Source organism: Labeo rohita, chromosome 7 (assembly GCF_022985175.1).
Source record: "Labeo rohita strain BAU-BD-2019 chromosome 7, IGBB_LRoh.1.0, whole genome shotgun sequence".
Classification (NCBI taxonomy): Eukaryota; Metazoa; Chordata; class Actinopteri; order Cypriniformes; family Cyprinidae; genus Labeo; species Labeo rohita.
In genome coordinates, this window is record NC_066875.1 from 60,056,202 (window position 1) to 60,069,318 (window position 13,117).

The 13,117-nt window shown below is 31.2% G+C and overlaps 1 protein-coding gene and 1 pseudogene across 1 annotated transcript in view; both read right to left on the reverse strand.

The window, feature by feature from the left end:
* Positions 1–66: 66 nt before the first annotated feature.
* Positions 67–4,447, reverse strand: LOC127167926 (uncharacterized; annotated as a pseudogene).
* A 1,370-nt stretch (positions 4,448–5,817) lies between these two features.
* LOC127167921 (solute carrier family 12 member 6-like) overlaps positions 5,818–13,117 on the reverse strand; it is a 30,413-nt gene continuing 23,113 nt past the window's right edge. Inside the window, exons 22-25 of the mRNA XM_051114339.1 lie at positions 12,163–12,270; positions 10,036–10,265; positions 8,157–8,290; positions 5,818–7,989 (exon numbers count right to left, since the gene is read on the reverse strand). Of these exons, the coding sequence (XP_050970296.1) occupies positions 7,898–7,989; positions 8,157–8,290; positions 10,036–10,265; positions 12,163–12,270 (564 nt within the window). The 3' untranslated portion in view covers positions 5,818–7,897. The remainder of the gene's footprint in view (positions 7,990–8,156; positions 8,291–10,035; positions 10,266–12,162; positions 12,271–13,117) is intronic.

The window sequence follows — 13,117 nt, forward strand, 5'->3', positions numbered from 1 at the left end:
TAATTCACAATTTTTCTGAAGAGATTAAATATATTCAGCAATTTCATAATGAAACTTTATTAAATAATTTGAAATGAATTACTTTCATTGATGAATCAGCACCAGTTCTGCTTTTTCATCTTGTTTGCTCTGAGCACCAGTGTTGCGAGTCGAGGACTCTATTGGAATTGCTCAGTTTCTTCTTTTTCTTCTTCTCCGAATCACATTTTTGAGGACCTAAACATGCTCGAAAACTCATTAAACTTTGCACACACGCCAGTGAAAATTTATATTTGAAATGGGTTTCAGAAGTGGGTGTGGCAAAATGGATTGATAGCACCACCTATAAAATTTCAACAAAGCTGTGTTTCACATACATGTACAAAATTCAGTAGACACGCGTAACACACCAATACCTACCAAAGAAAAAAAAAACAAAGTCTGAAACCCAACAAGAATTAGAAACAAGTAATAAGAAACAAGTTATTTTGAATTTGAATTTGAATTTTGCATTTTCAGGCGTTGTATTTCAACAAACTCCTCCTAGAGATTTAATCAGATCAGCACCAAGTTTGGTCAATGTAATCTAAAGCCCTTTGTGGCTTGTGCTTTTAGCTTTAATTGAATTCACTATTTTTTACTTGAAACTCGCAAGTCGATTCCATTTTTGCCCAGTAAAATCTATCACATGCTGTAAAGCCCCCTTGTTTTTCTGCTGTTCTCCAGCTTTCTTTAGATCCTCCAGGTTCTTCATCCATTCATGTCTTCCTTCCTCCTTCAGTCTGGGAATCAAGAAATCCAGATGTTGAAGAGTGAAAGCGCTGTCTGCTTTTAATGTGATCTTACACAGACTCATGATGCTCATATAAGCTTCATACAGCAGTTTGGACTTTTCAGTTTTAATCTTCTCCAGATCACTATTCAGTTTATCTTCTATTTGTGCTTTATTCTCAGACTCTTTTAGGATACTTCCATGTTCTTTTTTAGTATTTTCATATATTCTTTTGTCAACGCATTTACATTTTCATCTCTGGTGCATTCATATGCCTGTTTGAGCTCATCGAATGTCATGATGACAGTTTTTGTTATTGTCACATATTTTTTGTTCTCTCTGACATGTTTGCTGTAATGACACTTTCCCGGACACACAGTGCAGTGGTTGTGTTTCATAACTCGACACTCCACTCCTGACAGACGGAGCAGCAGGTTGCATATTTGTTCCACCACCATTCATTTTCAATGAGGACTTTTTTTTTGAAAATTCTACTGATTGTGAACTGAAAGTTTTCACATTTCTGAATCTTGTCTCTGTTCTGTCTGAGAGCTTCTTGAATCTCAGTCAGTTCTTTAATTTTTAACTCCTTCTCAGAGATTTGCTCCTTCAGATTAAAGACACAGGCCTCACGTTGTTTTCGCTCTTTCGAAACTTCTAATGTCATCTGAACACTTTTTCTGTTAATTTCTTCCAGGAGTGTGAAGAACTCATTCATGCTTCTCTCTCCCATTTCCCATGATGATCTGTATGTGTGCTCATACACTTCATCTCTTTCCTCTGTCTGCCGGTTGTTGAATAAGAAGTGAATAGGTTGATTTTCTTCATCTCTTCTGCGGGGTACTTCTGCTGTATTAATGACATTGAGAGCATCTGTTGGAGGTCCTCCATCTGAGTGTGTGAGTAGAAACACTATGTTGTTCTCTATATCTCTACCAAACAGAGACAGAACTGAGTGAAATATGTAAAGTTCTTTTCCAGAGAGTCGATTCTGAGACGCCTTCATCACAAAACACACTGCATCAATATAATGAATCCCATCCTCATCTGAAAACAATCTGATCAGATACTCTGAGATTTCTCTGTCTTTCTCGTATCCTTCAGTGTGTCCATATCCTGGAGTGTTAATGATGGTCAGAGATGTTGGGTTTTCTTCAACAAACACCTCATAAACCGTGATCTCAGATGTCTGGGACTGTGTTTGATCTACATGTTCTCCTTCTTCTGTGATTTGATAAAACTCTTCATCCTCAAACTTCACTCCCAGTAAGTAGTTGATCATGAGGTTGATCATGGTGGTTTTCCCAGCGCCGGTTTCTCCCACCAGCAGTATGACTTTGTTCTGCTTGTTTCTGTCTCTTCTTCCAAATGTCCATCGTCTGACCTTTCTATCAGTCCCATCAATATTTGTTCTTTCTGTGTTTAGTTGGTAAAGTGCTGGAGAACCAGGTTTAATGAGGGTGGCATCATGATGTGATCTAGAACAGAGAAATGTGAGAATCAACATTTTATGATCTCAGATATTCATGAATCTACAGTGCTGTTAAATGAATCTTTGAAGTGAACTTGTCATTTTTGCTCATTCCTAATATACATTAACTGATATGTTTCGTCTCTATTTCTGAGACTTTTGTTGGCTTTTTCCTGCCTTTAATGCATAATATAGATTGTGAAGGATCATTTCATTGATTTGACTTAATTAATCTCATTCAGCAAAGAGAGAAAGAGAGTAGATCAATTCAAACGGATCAAATGCTTCTATATAAATAGTAACAAGAAAGCAAATCCTAAATATCTTTATTTTCCTCTTTTGCTTTCTAAATTAATTGAATAAGAGAATGAAAATGGTTCTGCAAACCTCATACTTGGATTATGACACTAAACTGTTGAAATACACATGTTGACACTGTTTGTTAGTGGACAGAGAGACAGAATGAACTGAATTCATTATTAGGAAATTAAAACAGTTCCTGTTTAATCTCAACACTCTAACAGAAGATAACTATTAAATTAGCTACTTATATGGGTTTATAGAGGTTATATATAGGTTATATATATAGAAGACCTGAAAACATACACTTCATACAATTTTATAACCTATCCATTATATGTATGCCTGTTTCCCACTCAATGTGCTGTATAAATTGTAAGAAACAACCAATTTCAAACAGTATATCAAACTATTTTCACATTCTATGAAGGACATTAACAGTATTTATCTGTCTTAATCTCTTTCCAAAAACTAGACTTCTTGGTTGATGAGGCTTAATGAAAAATGAAGCATTTTTGTTGGTGAAATCCATAAGGAAAGTATAATTTAAAGAGAAATAACACAATATTTACCTTTCATTCACATACTAAAACAAATGTAACATTATGACACTAACCTGCATAAATCTACAATCCGGTCATATTCTAAGATTCCCTTCTCTCTCATGTTAAACATTGTTGATGTTGTCTCTGTAAGATGTAATAAAACACACATTAGTCACTTCAAATTGAAGAAAACATGAATGGCTCATTAGACTGTTATTGCACATGTCTAGTATTAGTGATGTTATTATTAAATGTTAATGATTGAAGTTCAGTGTTTTTGTGCTGCAAACGTGAAAGATTCATCAAATCATGTTTCTGGATTACAAAAGTAAAACAAAAGTTCTTGTACTGATTTTATTCCATTTTCTGGTCAGGAACGGAAATAGCAGCGACAAAGCTTCACTTCTGATTGGTCATCTACACACTACTGATTAGTTTTAGCAGTAGAAAATACAAATACATTCTATCACAACTTTCACATGCCACTGTCACCTGCTGGATAATACAACGTGAAAACATCTGATTGTGTCAGGAATTGAAGTATTGATCACCTAGTGCTTTGCAGTATTGCAAACAGCCATTATGCCAGAAGAAATTTCTTTAATTAAAACTTCTTATCATTTGCTCATGTAAATCACTGTTCTGTTGGCGTCTCAGTTGAAACTAAATGTTTAACCAGTATGCAGAGCTAAAATACACTAATATAAACAAGTCTTAAAATATAACGCAATTTTATCATCTTGTTTTCATGACTTTAAGACATTTGAGAAGCAAGTAAACACAAAGACTAATTAAAACGAATTATGAAGTATTTTTGTACTGTACAATACAATATATTAACTCCTTAAGTAATTTTAATTCATTTGCAAGAAAGAAAAATTGCAAGAAAAAAGGTAAATAGAGTAAATGAATCAAGCAGTCGAGAAAGTTACACTTTTCTTATTAGACATGAGCTCAGTAAGGAAGTAGATCGACTTTTAATGTCCCTCCCGACTGATGTACTTACAGTTTTGATGGACACTGAACAATCAGCTCTTTGTAGATGAATCACATCAAAATCATCACTCAGTTTGCATCCTGCCAACAGATGAATTATGTTCGGTGTTTAACTTCATTTAATGCACTGTTGATTAGATACTATACACGATACAAGCAGTGAGGAGACTGACTTCCACTTTCGGATTTACCCGTTAACAATCAAAATTCACAGAATAGTTATCTGCATCAAGGAAAATGTAAAGCCTAAAGCTATATATATATTACATTTTTGTCTCTGAATAAAATGTCAGTGTTGTTGTTTCTCCTTAAATGTTTTCGTTTTATGTCCTCAACTGACTGTGGTCAGGCCAGCCTCCACACAGAAAAACACGCTCATTCTAGCCGCCACTTTGTTTTGTGGTGTGCGCATATACTGCACGTTACGGTAATAGCGTGCAGAACCCTGCATCAGAGGAAAAGCGATCTTTGGCTTTCATTTATTGTTATTGATTGAACAAATGAATAAATTAAAATAAATAAATAAATGTTTAAAAAACAGTCTGATAACAAATGTTACTCAAATGCTGATAAATATTCAATGTAGAATTTCCAAATATTATAAAAATAACCGATGAGAAATAAAATAAAAGTGTTTTATAAACGGACTGTCCGATGTAGCATTTCATAATAAAAGCTCTCTTATAAACGCTTATGTAAACAGTTTTGTCTTTGATTTTGGAGAGCTCTGAAAAAGAAACTCCGTGATTGCACAGACCGGTTTTGCACAGACTGTCAATCTGAATTGAAATTGGTCTGTGCAATCACGGAGTTTCTTTGTCAGAGCTCTCCAAAATCAAAGACAAACTGTTTATATATTACTTTTTTGGATATTTTGGATTGGCTTTTATTATGTAATGCTACATCAGATAGTTCTGAAACTGGCTGAGGGTCACACTGGGGTGGACTGTTAATCTGAATTGAAACTGCTCTGTGTGTATTATATCAGTTTTTGGAGGGCTTTTATTTTGTAATGGGACATTAGTCCTGACATTGGAGAAATGACATTCTGGAGTGGTATACTGTTAATTTAAAGTGAAACATTCTGTGGAAACAGGGAGTTTTATTTATAGTAATAATGTTAATTTACATATAAATATGGTTATTTGCACGTTTATAAAAAGGATTTTTTTTTGTTATTTCTCATCAGTTATTTTCCTATTAGAAATTCTACATTAAGTATTACTCAACATTTGAGCAACATTTGTTATCAGACTGTTTTTTTTAAACATTTATTTTTTTATTTTAATTTATTAATTTGTTCATTCAGTAACAATAAATGAAAGCCAAAGATCGTTTTTCCTCTGATGTAGGTTTTTGATGTGTTTGTTTTGTTTTTTTAATTTGACATGAATCAAAAACAATAAAACCAGAAACATTTTATAAAGCAAACAAAATTAATTTCATGATTTCATATCAGTTTTAGAAATGTGACTTATTATGAACTAAAACTATAAAATATATATTTAAAAAACATAACTTTTTTATTTATTTGTTGTGTGTGTGTACTAAAATAACTAACTGTAATAAAAATAACGTACAGAAATACAAAAATACAGACATACTTAAAAAAAAAAAAACTAAACAAAATTACTAAAATATAAAAACTATAATAGTATTTCAATAACACTGATGTGACAGTATTTTACTAACTTATTAATATGATTTAAGACCATTTTTGGAATTGAATTGAAAAGAAAAACACAACACTTGCATGTTTAAAAGAGATGTATTACTGTCATTTTATTATTCCAGGTGATAAAAATAGCAGATAACACTTGAGATTTCAAAAATGACAAGAAAACAAATTCACAATCCCTGCACATAAAGATATAAGCAACGATGATAAAAAGTCAACAAAAATATCCATAAAAGTAGTTTCAACTCTGTCTGAACAGACGAATGTAGACTCGCTGGCGCCGATACAGCAGAAACGCGTGGGTTGGATGTGTGTGTACATTTAAACATCCACATTCACAGGACACCGATGAGACGCTGATGAATGTATTGCTACGATGAAGTCGGCCTGTTTTACATCACTGATTGGCATTCAGATTCTCATGCAGAGCGAATGTGGAGCGAGCAGGAGCACAAACACACACGCAAACCTCATTTCAACAGGAATTCAGCACAAAAATCACACTTCAGCAGCATTTACTCACTCCCGTGTGTCAGTACAACCCAACACTGTTGTTTCTGTTTCTCAGTCGAGCTTTAAATGAAATGATTGTTTTCATAAATTGAATTGCAAGAACTGCAAGACAAACTCAGAATTTTCAAAAAAAATTATGCGTTTATACCTCACAATGCTGAGTTTTCTCCCCTTTTTCTTAGAATTGCAAGTTTATATTTAGCTTTTTTGAGTTTTTAGCTTAGATTATGAGTTTATTTCTCAGTAATAAAAAATAAAATAAAAAAGGTAATTGTGACTTTTTCCACAACTGTGAAAAAATACTAGAGATAGAAACTTAGATGCAAATTTAGAATTGCAAAAGAAAAGTCAGAAATGAAGTTCAGTGAATTGTGAATTTATATTTTGTAAATTCTTTTGTCTTAAAATGTCTTGCAATTCTGTTTTTTTCAGTTAGACACATAATAAAAAATGTAAATAAAATAAAAAACTGAGTTTACTGCATCAGAAATGCAGATGTTTTGTATCTCACAATTCTGAAAAACTGTAAGAAAAAAGAAACGAAGTCCAACAGAATTGTGAGTTCTGAGTTTATATTTTGTAAATTCTTATTTTGCAATTCTGTTTTTTACTGACACATAATAAAAAAATTAAATAAAATAAAATAACCGAGTTTACTGCATCAGAAATGCAATGCTGAGTTTGTAGCTCATAATTCTGACTCTTCTGATTCTTTTTCTCAGAATTGTTTTGACACAATTGCAAGATGTAAACTCAGAATATAAACTTTTTTAAAAGAGTTTATATCCTGCAATTCTGGCTTTCTCATAATTTCTGACTTTTTTGAAATCTGACTTTTCTCCTTACGACTGCAAATTTAAATCTTGAAATTGCATCAGAATTGTGAGTTACAAACTCTATTATTTTTTTTTTATTGCAATTCTGACTTTTTTTTTTATTTCTGCCACAGAATAAAAACAAAAAATTAAAAAAAAAAAAGTTAGGACTTTTCTCACAATTCAGACTTTTTCCATCACAATTCTGAGTTTACATCTGGCAATTCTGACTTTTCTTCTTAGAATTGTGCAACTGTGTCAGAATTGAAAGACAAACTAAGAATTGTGAAAAAAAGTTCCAATTGTGACGTAAGTGCATTCACTCTATTATTTTATCCAGTGGAGGAAACAGGCGTCCGTAGAAATGACAGGAGGGTGAGTAGCTGCTGATAAGATGCTCATTTTTAGTTGGAATATTCTCTCAAATTGCTGTTCAAGCTTCAACAGAACGGCTCTCGACACTTTCTTCAGTGCACAAACACACACACTCACACACTCACACTCAGACACACACTTGTCTGAAAGATACACACTAGGTCCAGTATGAATGGCTGTAGCCCTGAGTCAGTCTAAGGAACGCACTCTCGTCCCGTGTGTCGCTCCGTCACACACACACACACACACACACACACTCACACATCACATGTGCACAAACATGGGCAGAGCTGCTAAATCAAACACTGCTGTTGGTCGGACCGCAAACTAAACTTGATAACAGAGCAGGCAGATTCTGAGACGCGGTCGATGATGATCATAAACACAAACTAAACATATTCAACTGGCCACACTTCCCTTTTGAACACTCTGTGATTTTGACGGACGCTGCTATCAGGAGTAAATGGTGATGACCTCACTTCCTCCTCCCCGGACCAGCAGGACACGCTCCAGACCCTCCGTCAGCACCTCCAGAAACTCCATATCTGCGAGGATCCCGGTCAAGGGAAACTGTTAAAAAGTGCATTTTAATACATACAAAAAAAATGCAATCTAAAATATTGCGATGACGCTTCATTTTCAAAAGGCCATAAAATGTGGATTTATTGTAAATATCTGACGCATCAGTCAGGCCTCAAACGTCCAAGGATACAGTTCTCGTCTCCATCTGTGTTCTTGGGCGGCCCGGGCATGTTGAGGAGGACCAGTCGGGCATCATGGGATTTATTGACAATCACCTCGTTGAGTTTGACGGCGGTGTGCATCCGCCGCACATTGGAATGATCTCTGTGACACACACGTCAGACACAAATCACTATTAATTACACTGAATCATCCTTAAACCTGTGTAAACAAACAAAAAATTAATGAATAAATAGATTTATTAAATAAATAATATATTATAATTAAGATAAATACATATTTAAACACTACAATATTACATTGTAATATTATTTATGGCTATAATGCAGTAAAATATTATATTTATAACAATAGTATAAATATGCTAATGTAATATTAAATATTGTTATACACTTAAATTTGATAATAAATCTAAATCTATTTTATTATTTATAAAAAGTATTTATTCTTTAACTCGAAAATGTACTATTATAATAATTAAAATATTATTACTGCAACTGTAAATAATAGTATTTTCTAGAATTTATATTAAAATAAATCATGTTAATTATAACAGTTCATTATAATAATTATAATAAATATTATTATATTATTTACATTATAAAACAGAATATTATTTGTAATAATAATAATAATAAATATGCCTATATAAAAAATTACAAATTTCTGTACAAATATACTTGTTGTTATTTATTAAATATAAAAAATACTTGTTTACTGTTATATTATTATAAAACATTAATTTCTGCAATTATAAATATTATTACGTTGTTATAGAATGTAGGTTTCATGAACAAACAATAAATGACTGTATATATATAATAAAATGGTTAAAAAAATAATTACTTTTTTTGTAATTATAATAACACATTATAATGACAGTAAACATTAAAACTATAACCATATTTATTTACGCACTAATTTTCCCTTTTTTTTGTTTCTGTGTGGCTCAACTTCATTTTAGTGGTATATATGGTGTTTATAAATATATTTATTTCATTTTTAAAATTTCAGTTATTTCACTGGATTTTCCAGCCTTATAATACAGACATATTCATTTTTTTTAAATGTCTATTTTGCTTTCACTTTTTAATATATTTTATTATAGACTTATTTACAGTTATATTATTATAAAACATTAATTTCTGCAATTATAAATATTATTACATTATTGTAGAATGTTTCATGAACAAAAAATATATATAATATAAACAAATTCATTAAATATTTTTGTAATTATAATAACATATTATAATAATATTAAACAAAATTATAAGCATATTTATTTATGCACTAATTTTCTATTTTTTTTTTATTCTTTTAAAGTAATAGAAACATTTTATAGAGCATTTTAACAGTCATTTAAAAAGCTCCGTTCTGCAGCATTTTTAGCAGTTTAGGATATGTAATATATTATATAAAAGTTTCAAAGACTGGCACATAACTTAGTAAATTAAATGTGACCCTGGAGCACAAAACCAGTCACAAGTAGCAATAGCCAACAATACATTACATGTGCTAAAATGATTGATTTTTCTTTTATGCCAAAAATCATTAAGATATTATGTGAATATGAATTGCTAAGAACTTCATTTGGACAACTTTAAAAGCGATTTTCTCAATATACCCTCAGATTCCAGCTCTTCCATGATGTATAACCCTCAGTTTAAAAAAATGGACTCTTATGATTGATTTTATGACCCCAAAATAGGTTTTTAATTTACATGTTTAAACGCAACCCGACTTGTGATGTTCTGCATGTGAGTGGAGACTCAAGATAACACACATGATTGTGTCGCCAGGCTGTTACTGAAAATAAGAACCTGTTCTTAATGACTTGACTGCTTGAATAAAGGTTAAATAAAAAAAAAAAAAAGAAAAAGGCCCACGGTCGGATGTTGAGCATGTCTCTGAATCCCTCCGGCGTGCTGCAGCAGGAGGCCGGGTTGGTTTGCGTGTTGCTCCGCAGCTGAAGGACCTTTTCTTTGGTCCAGGTCATGTGGACGCGCGGGTGATCCGCGACGCGGTCTCCTCCGCCGGGCCCGTCCGTGTCGTCGTCGTCGTCCGAGCCGATGCTGGTCAGACGCAGCATTGAGTTCCTGTCTTTGACCAGCTGCGCCTGCAGACGCGCCCGACACACACACGACACACACCGTCACCATCAGAATGCAAAACCTCAGCCAATCAGAACAGATACTTAAATCAGAGTTATGTGGAGTGGACCGGTAAGATTTGGCTGAGGGCGGGGCTTTCCAGCACAATACGACAGAAACAGTTGCAAACAAACCACCTGTGTGGCTCGACTTCATTTTAGTGGTATGTATAATATTATAGTTTTTACTAATAGATTTATTACATTGTTTTATTTCAGTTATAGTTCTGAGACTTATTACTATTTGTTTATTAAAACGTTTAACTGAAACTTCCCAACTAGACTTTCCATTTTTTTTTATTTTGAAATTTATAGATTTATAAATGTATGTACTTTACGTAATTATATTTTAAAATACACTTGATATAATACAAAATTTTATATAATAAAAATATATATTTATTTAATATATTTTTAGTTTTAATTTTAATTTTTGTAACTTTGCTTTGTGTCATTTGTCTAATATATTTTATTATGTAACTTTTATATAAATTGTTAGTTTTAGTCATTTTAATACATTGACTAAAATTTGGCAACTAGCAAAAATACAAAATTTTATATTTTAATTGAGTTAATGTTTCATTTACTTTTTTTTATTAAACTGTTTTGATGTTTAATTAACATTTTACAGCTGGATTTTCTGGCCTTTTTTAATGGATATATTTTACATAATAAATACATTTTATATAATTAATAATTTTGTACAATAAAAATAGCTTTTATTTATATATATTCAGTTTTAAGTTTAATTTTTGTGATTTTGCCTTTGTCATTTGCCTTTGTTTACAATATTTATTTATTTCTATTTAGCCTTATCTTCATTTTAGTTTCAATAAATTCAGTTCTTCAACTTTAACTTACATTAATAAATTGCCAAAGCAACGTTTCTAATTTCTAATTAAGTACAATTTTTATACTACTATAGTTTTTATAAATATATTCAATTCATTTTTATCTGTATATTTTCTGTTTTCATTTTAATTTTAGTCATAGTAATTCTTATTAGTTTTTCTGTTAATATGTCTATTTTTTATGAATTTGATATATTTTTTTTTTTTAAATGTATGGGTTTTTTTTATAATGAATACACTTTATACAATAAATTAATATAATAAAAAACTTCATATATTTTATATATTTCTTTATATAACTTTTTCTTAACTTAAATGTTTGTCATTTTGCTTTTGTCATTTTTCTTAGTTTACAATATTATTTTTGTTTAGCTTTATTTTTATTTTAGATTTAATATATTCAGTGCTTTAACTTTAACTTATTTTATTAAGTACAATTTTAATACTATTATAGTTTTATGAAAACATTTGATTTTTATTTGTATATTTTGTTTTCATTTTAAGTTAAAGTTTATTCATTTCTATTAGCTTTTTTTTGCTTTATGCAACAAGCAGAAATTAAATGTTTTTTATATCTTATTTCAGTTAATGTTTCATTCATTTCAATTATCAATTTTTTATTTTTTGACATTTTTACTGTCAGTTAGCTATAATAACCCTGTTCACTCTAACTTCTCTTTGTCGTGGTTGTAGTTTCTGAGGATTTTTAGGGTGTTTTTAGGGTGTAAGGGTCAGTAACCCCTACAAGCAGACAATACTCGCTAAACACAAACACAACCTCTCTAAATTTCTCTCTCTAAATCACAGAAAGCCAGAGACAGACATTCCAGCACTACGTCTGCAGCGCACTAGATTTGAGACGGAGCCGCAGTGAGACTGGAGCGGAATGGAAGTGAGCACTTACGTCATCGAAACTCCAGCGCACTCGCTTGAGACAGAGATGAAATGAGGCGTGAGCTGACGAAGCGAGAGTGTTTGTCCTGTAGAAAATCTCTGTTTCTCTCCACACTCACCTCTTTCTCTCGGTCGGACTTCGAGAGGCGCATCTGCCGCAGCATCTGTGATCTCTGCTCCATCATCAGCGTCCTCTCGTACGTGTACGCGCTGATGTCACTGTCATGCTGAAAAACACACACACAAACAACCATCAACACTAATGACTCAAGCTCCAGACTCAGGACGGCTTACAACACATGCACACATGAAATTACTACAGAATTAAAACAACAATAATATCCATAAAATAAAGATTGAGTGTATGATGTGGAACTTTCGATTTTAAACAATCCCGAAATGCACCAGGACTCTTTTTTTTTTTTTGTAATGTTTTTGCTTTACTGCAACAGCAAATATGAAAATTTCAGTTTTATAACAATTTGCCTCTAAATTTCAGACTCCTTAAATGATGTTTAAAGTCAGGATTAAATAAAAATGAACTGTTAAAAACATGTTATAGTGAACAATTAATAAAAAATAATAAAAAACAAGTGCATGTTTTTTTCTTTTTTTTTTATTTATTTCTAATCAAATTGGTATAACCAGATCTTTCACTATTATAGCTTTTTTTATATATATTTTAAATTAATTTTAATTTTTGAGAGTTTTTTGAGATTTTATTGAGATTTTAGTTTTAACAATTGAATAATTTATTTAATAATTTATTAGTTTTTTTTTTTATATATTTCTATTTAGCTTTAATTAATTTTTGTATTTCAATTTTAGTAATGTTAATCCTTTAGTGATAAGAATTCATGTCAGATTTCATTTTAATTTTAGTAATTTTGTTGTGATTTTGTCGTTTTTTTAGTTATTATATTTATTTTTAACATATCAATTTAACTTTAATTTATTTTTTATTTAAATCTTAGTAATGCTAATCCTTTAGTGATGACACGCATTGTTTTGTTTTTATTACTATTTTACACATTTTAATTTGTTAAAATGTTAGAAATTTAAATTTTTAATTTG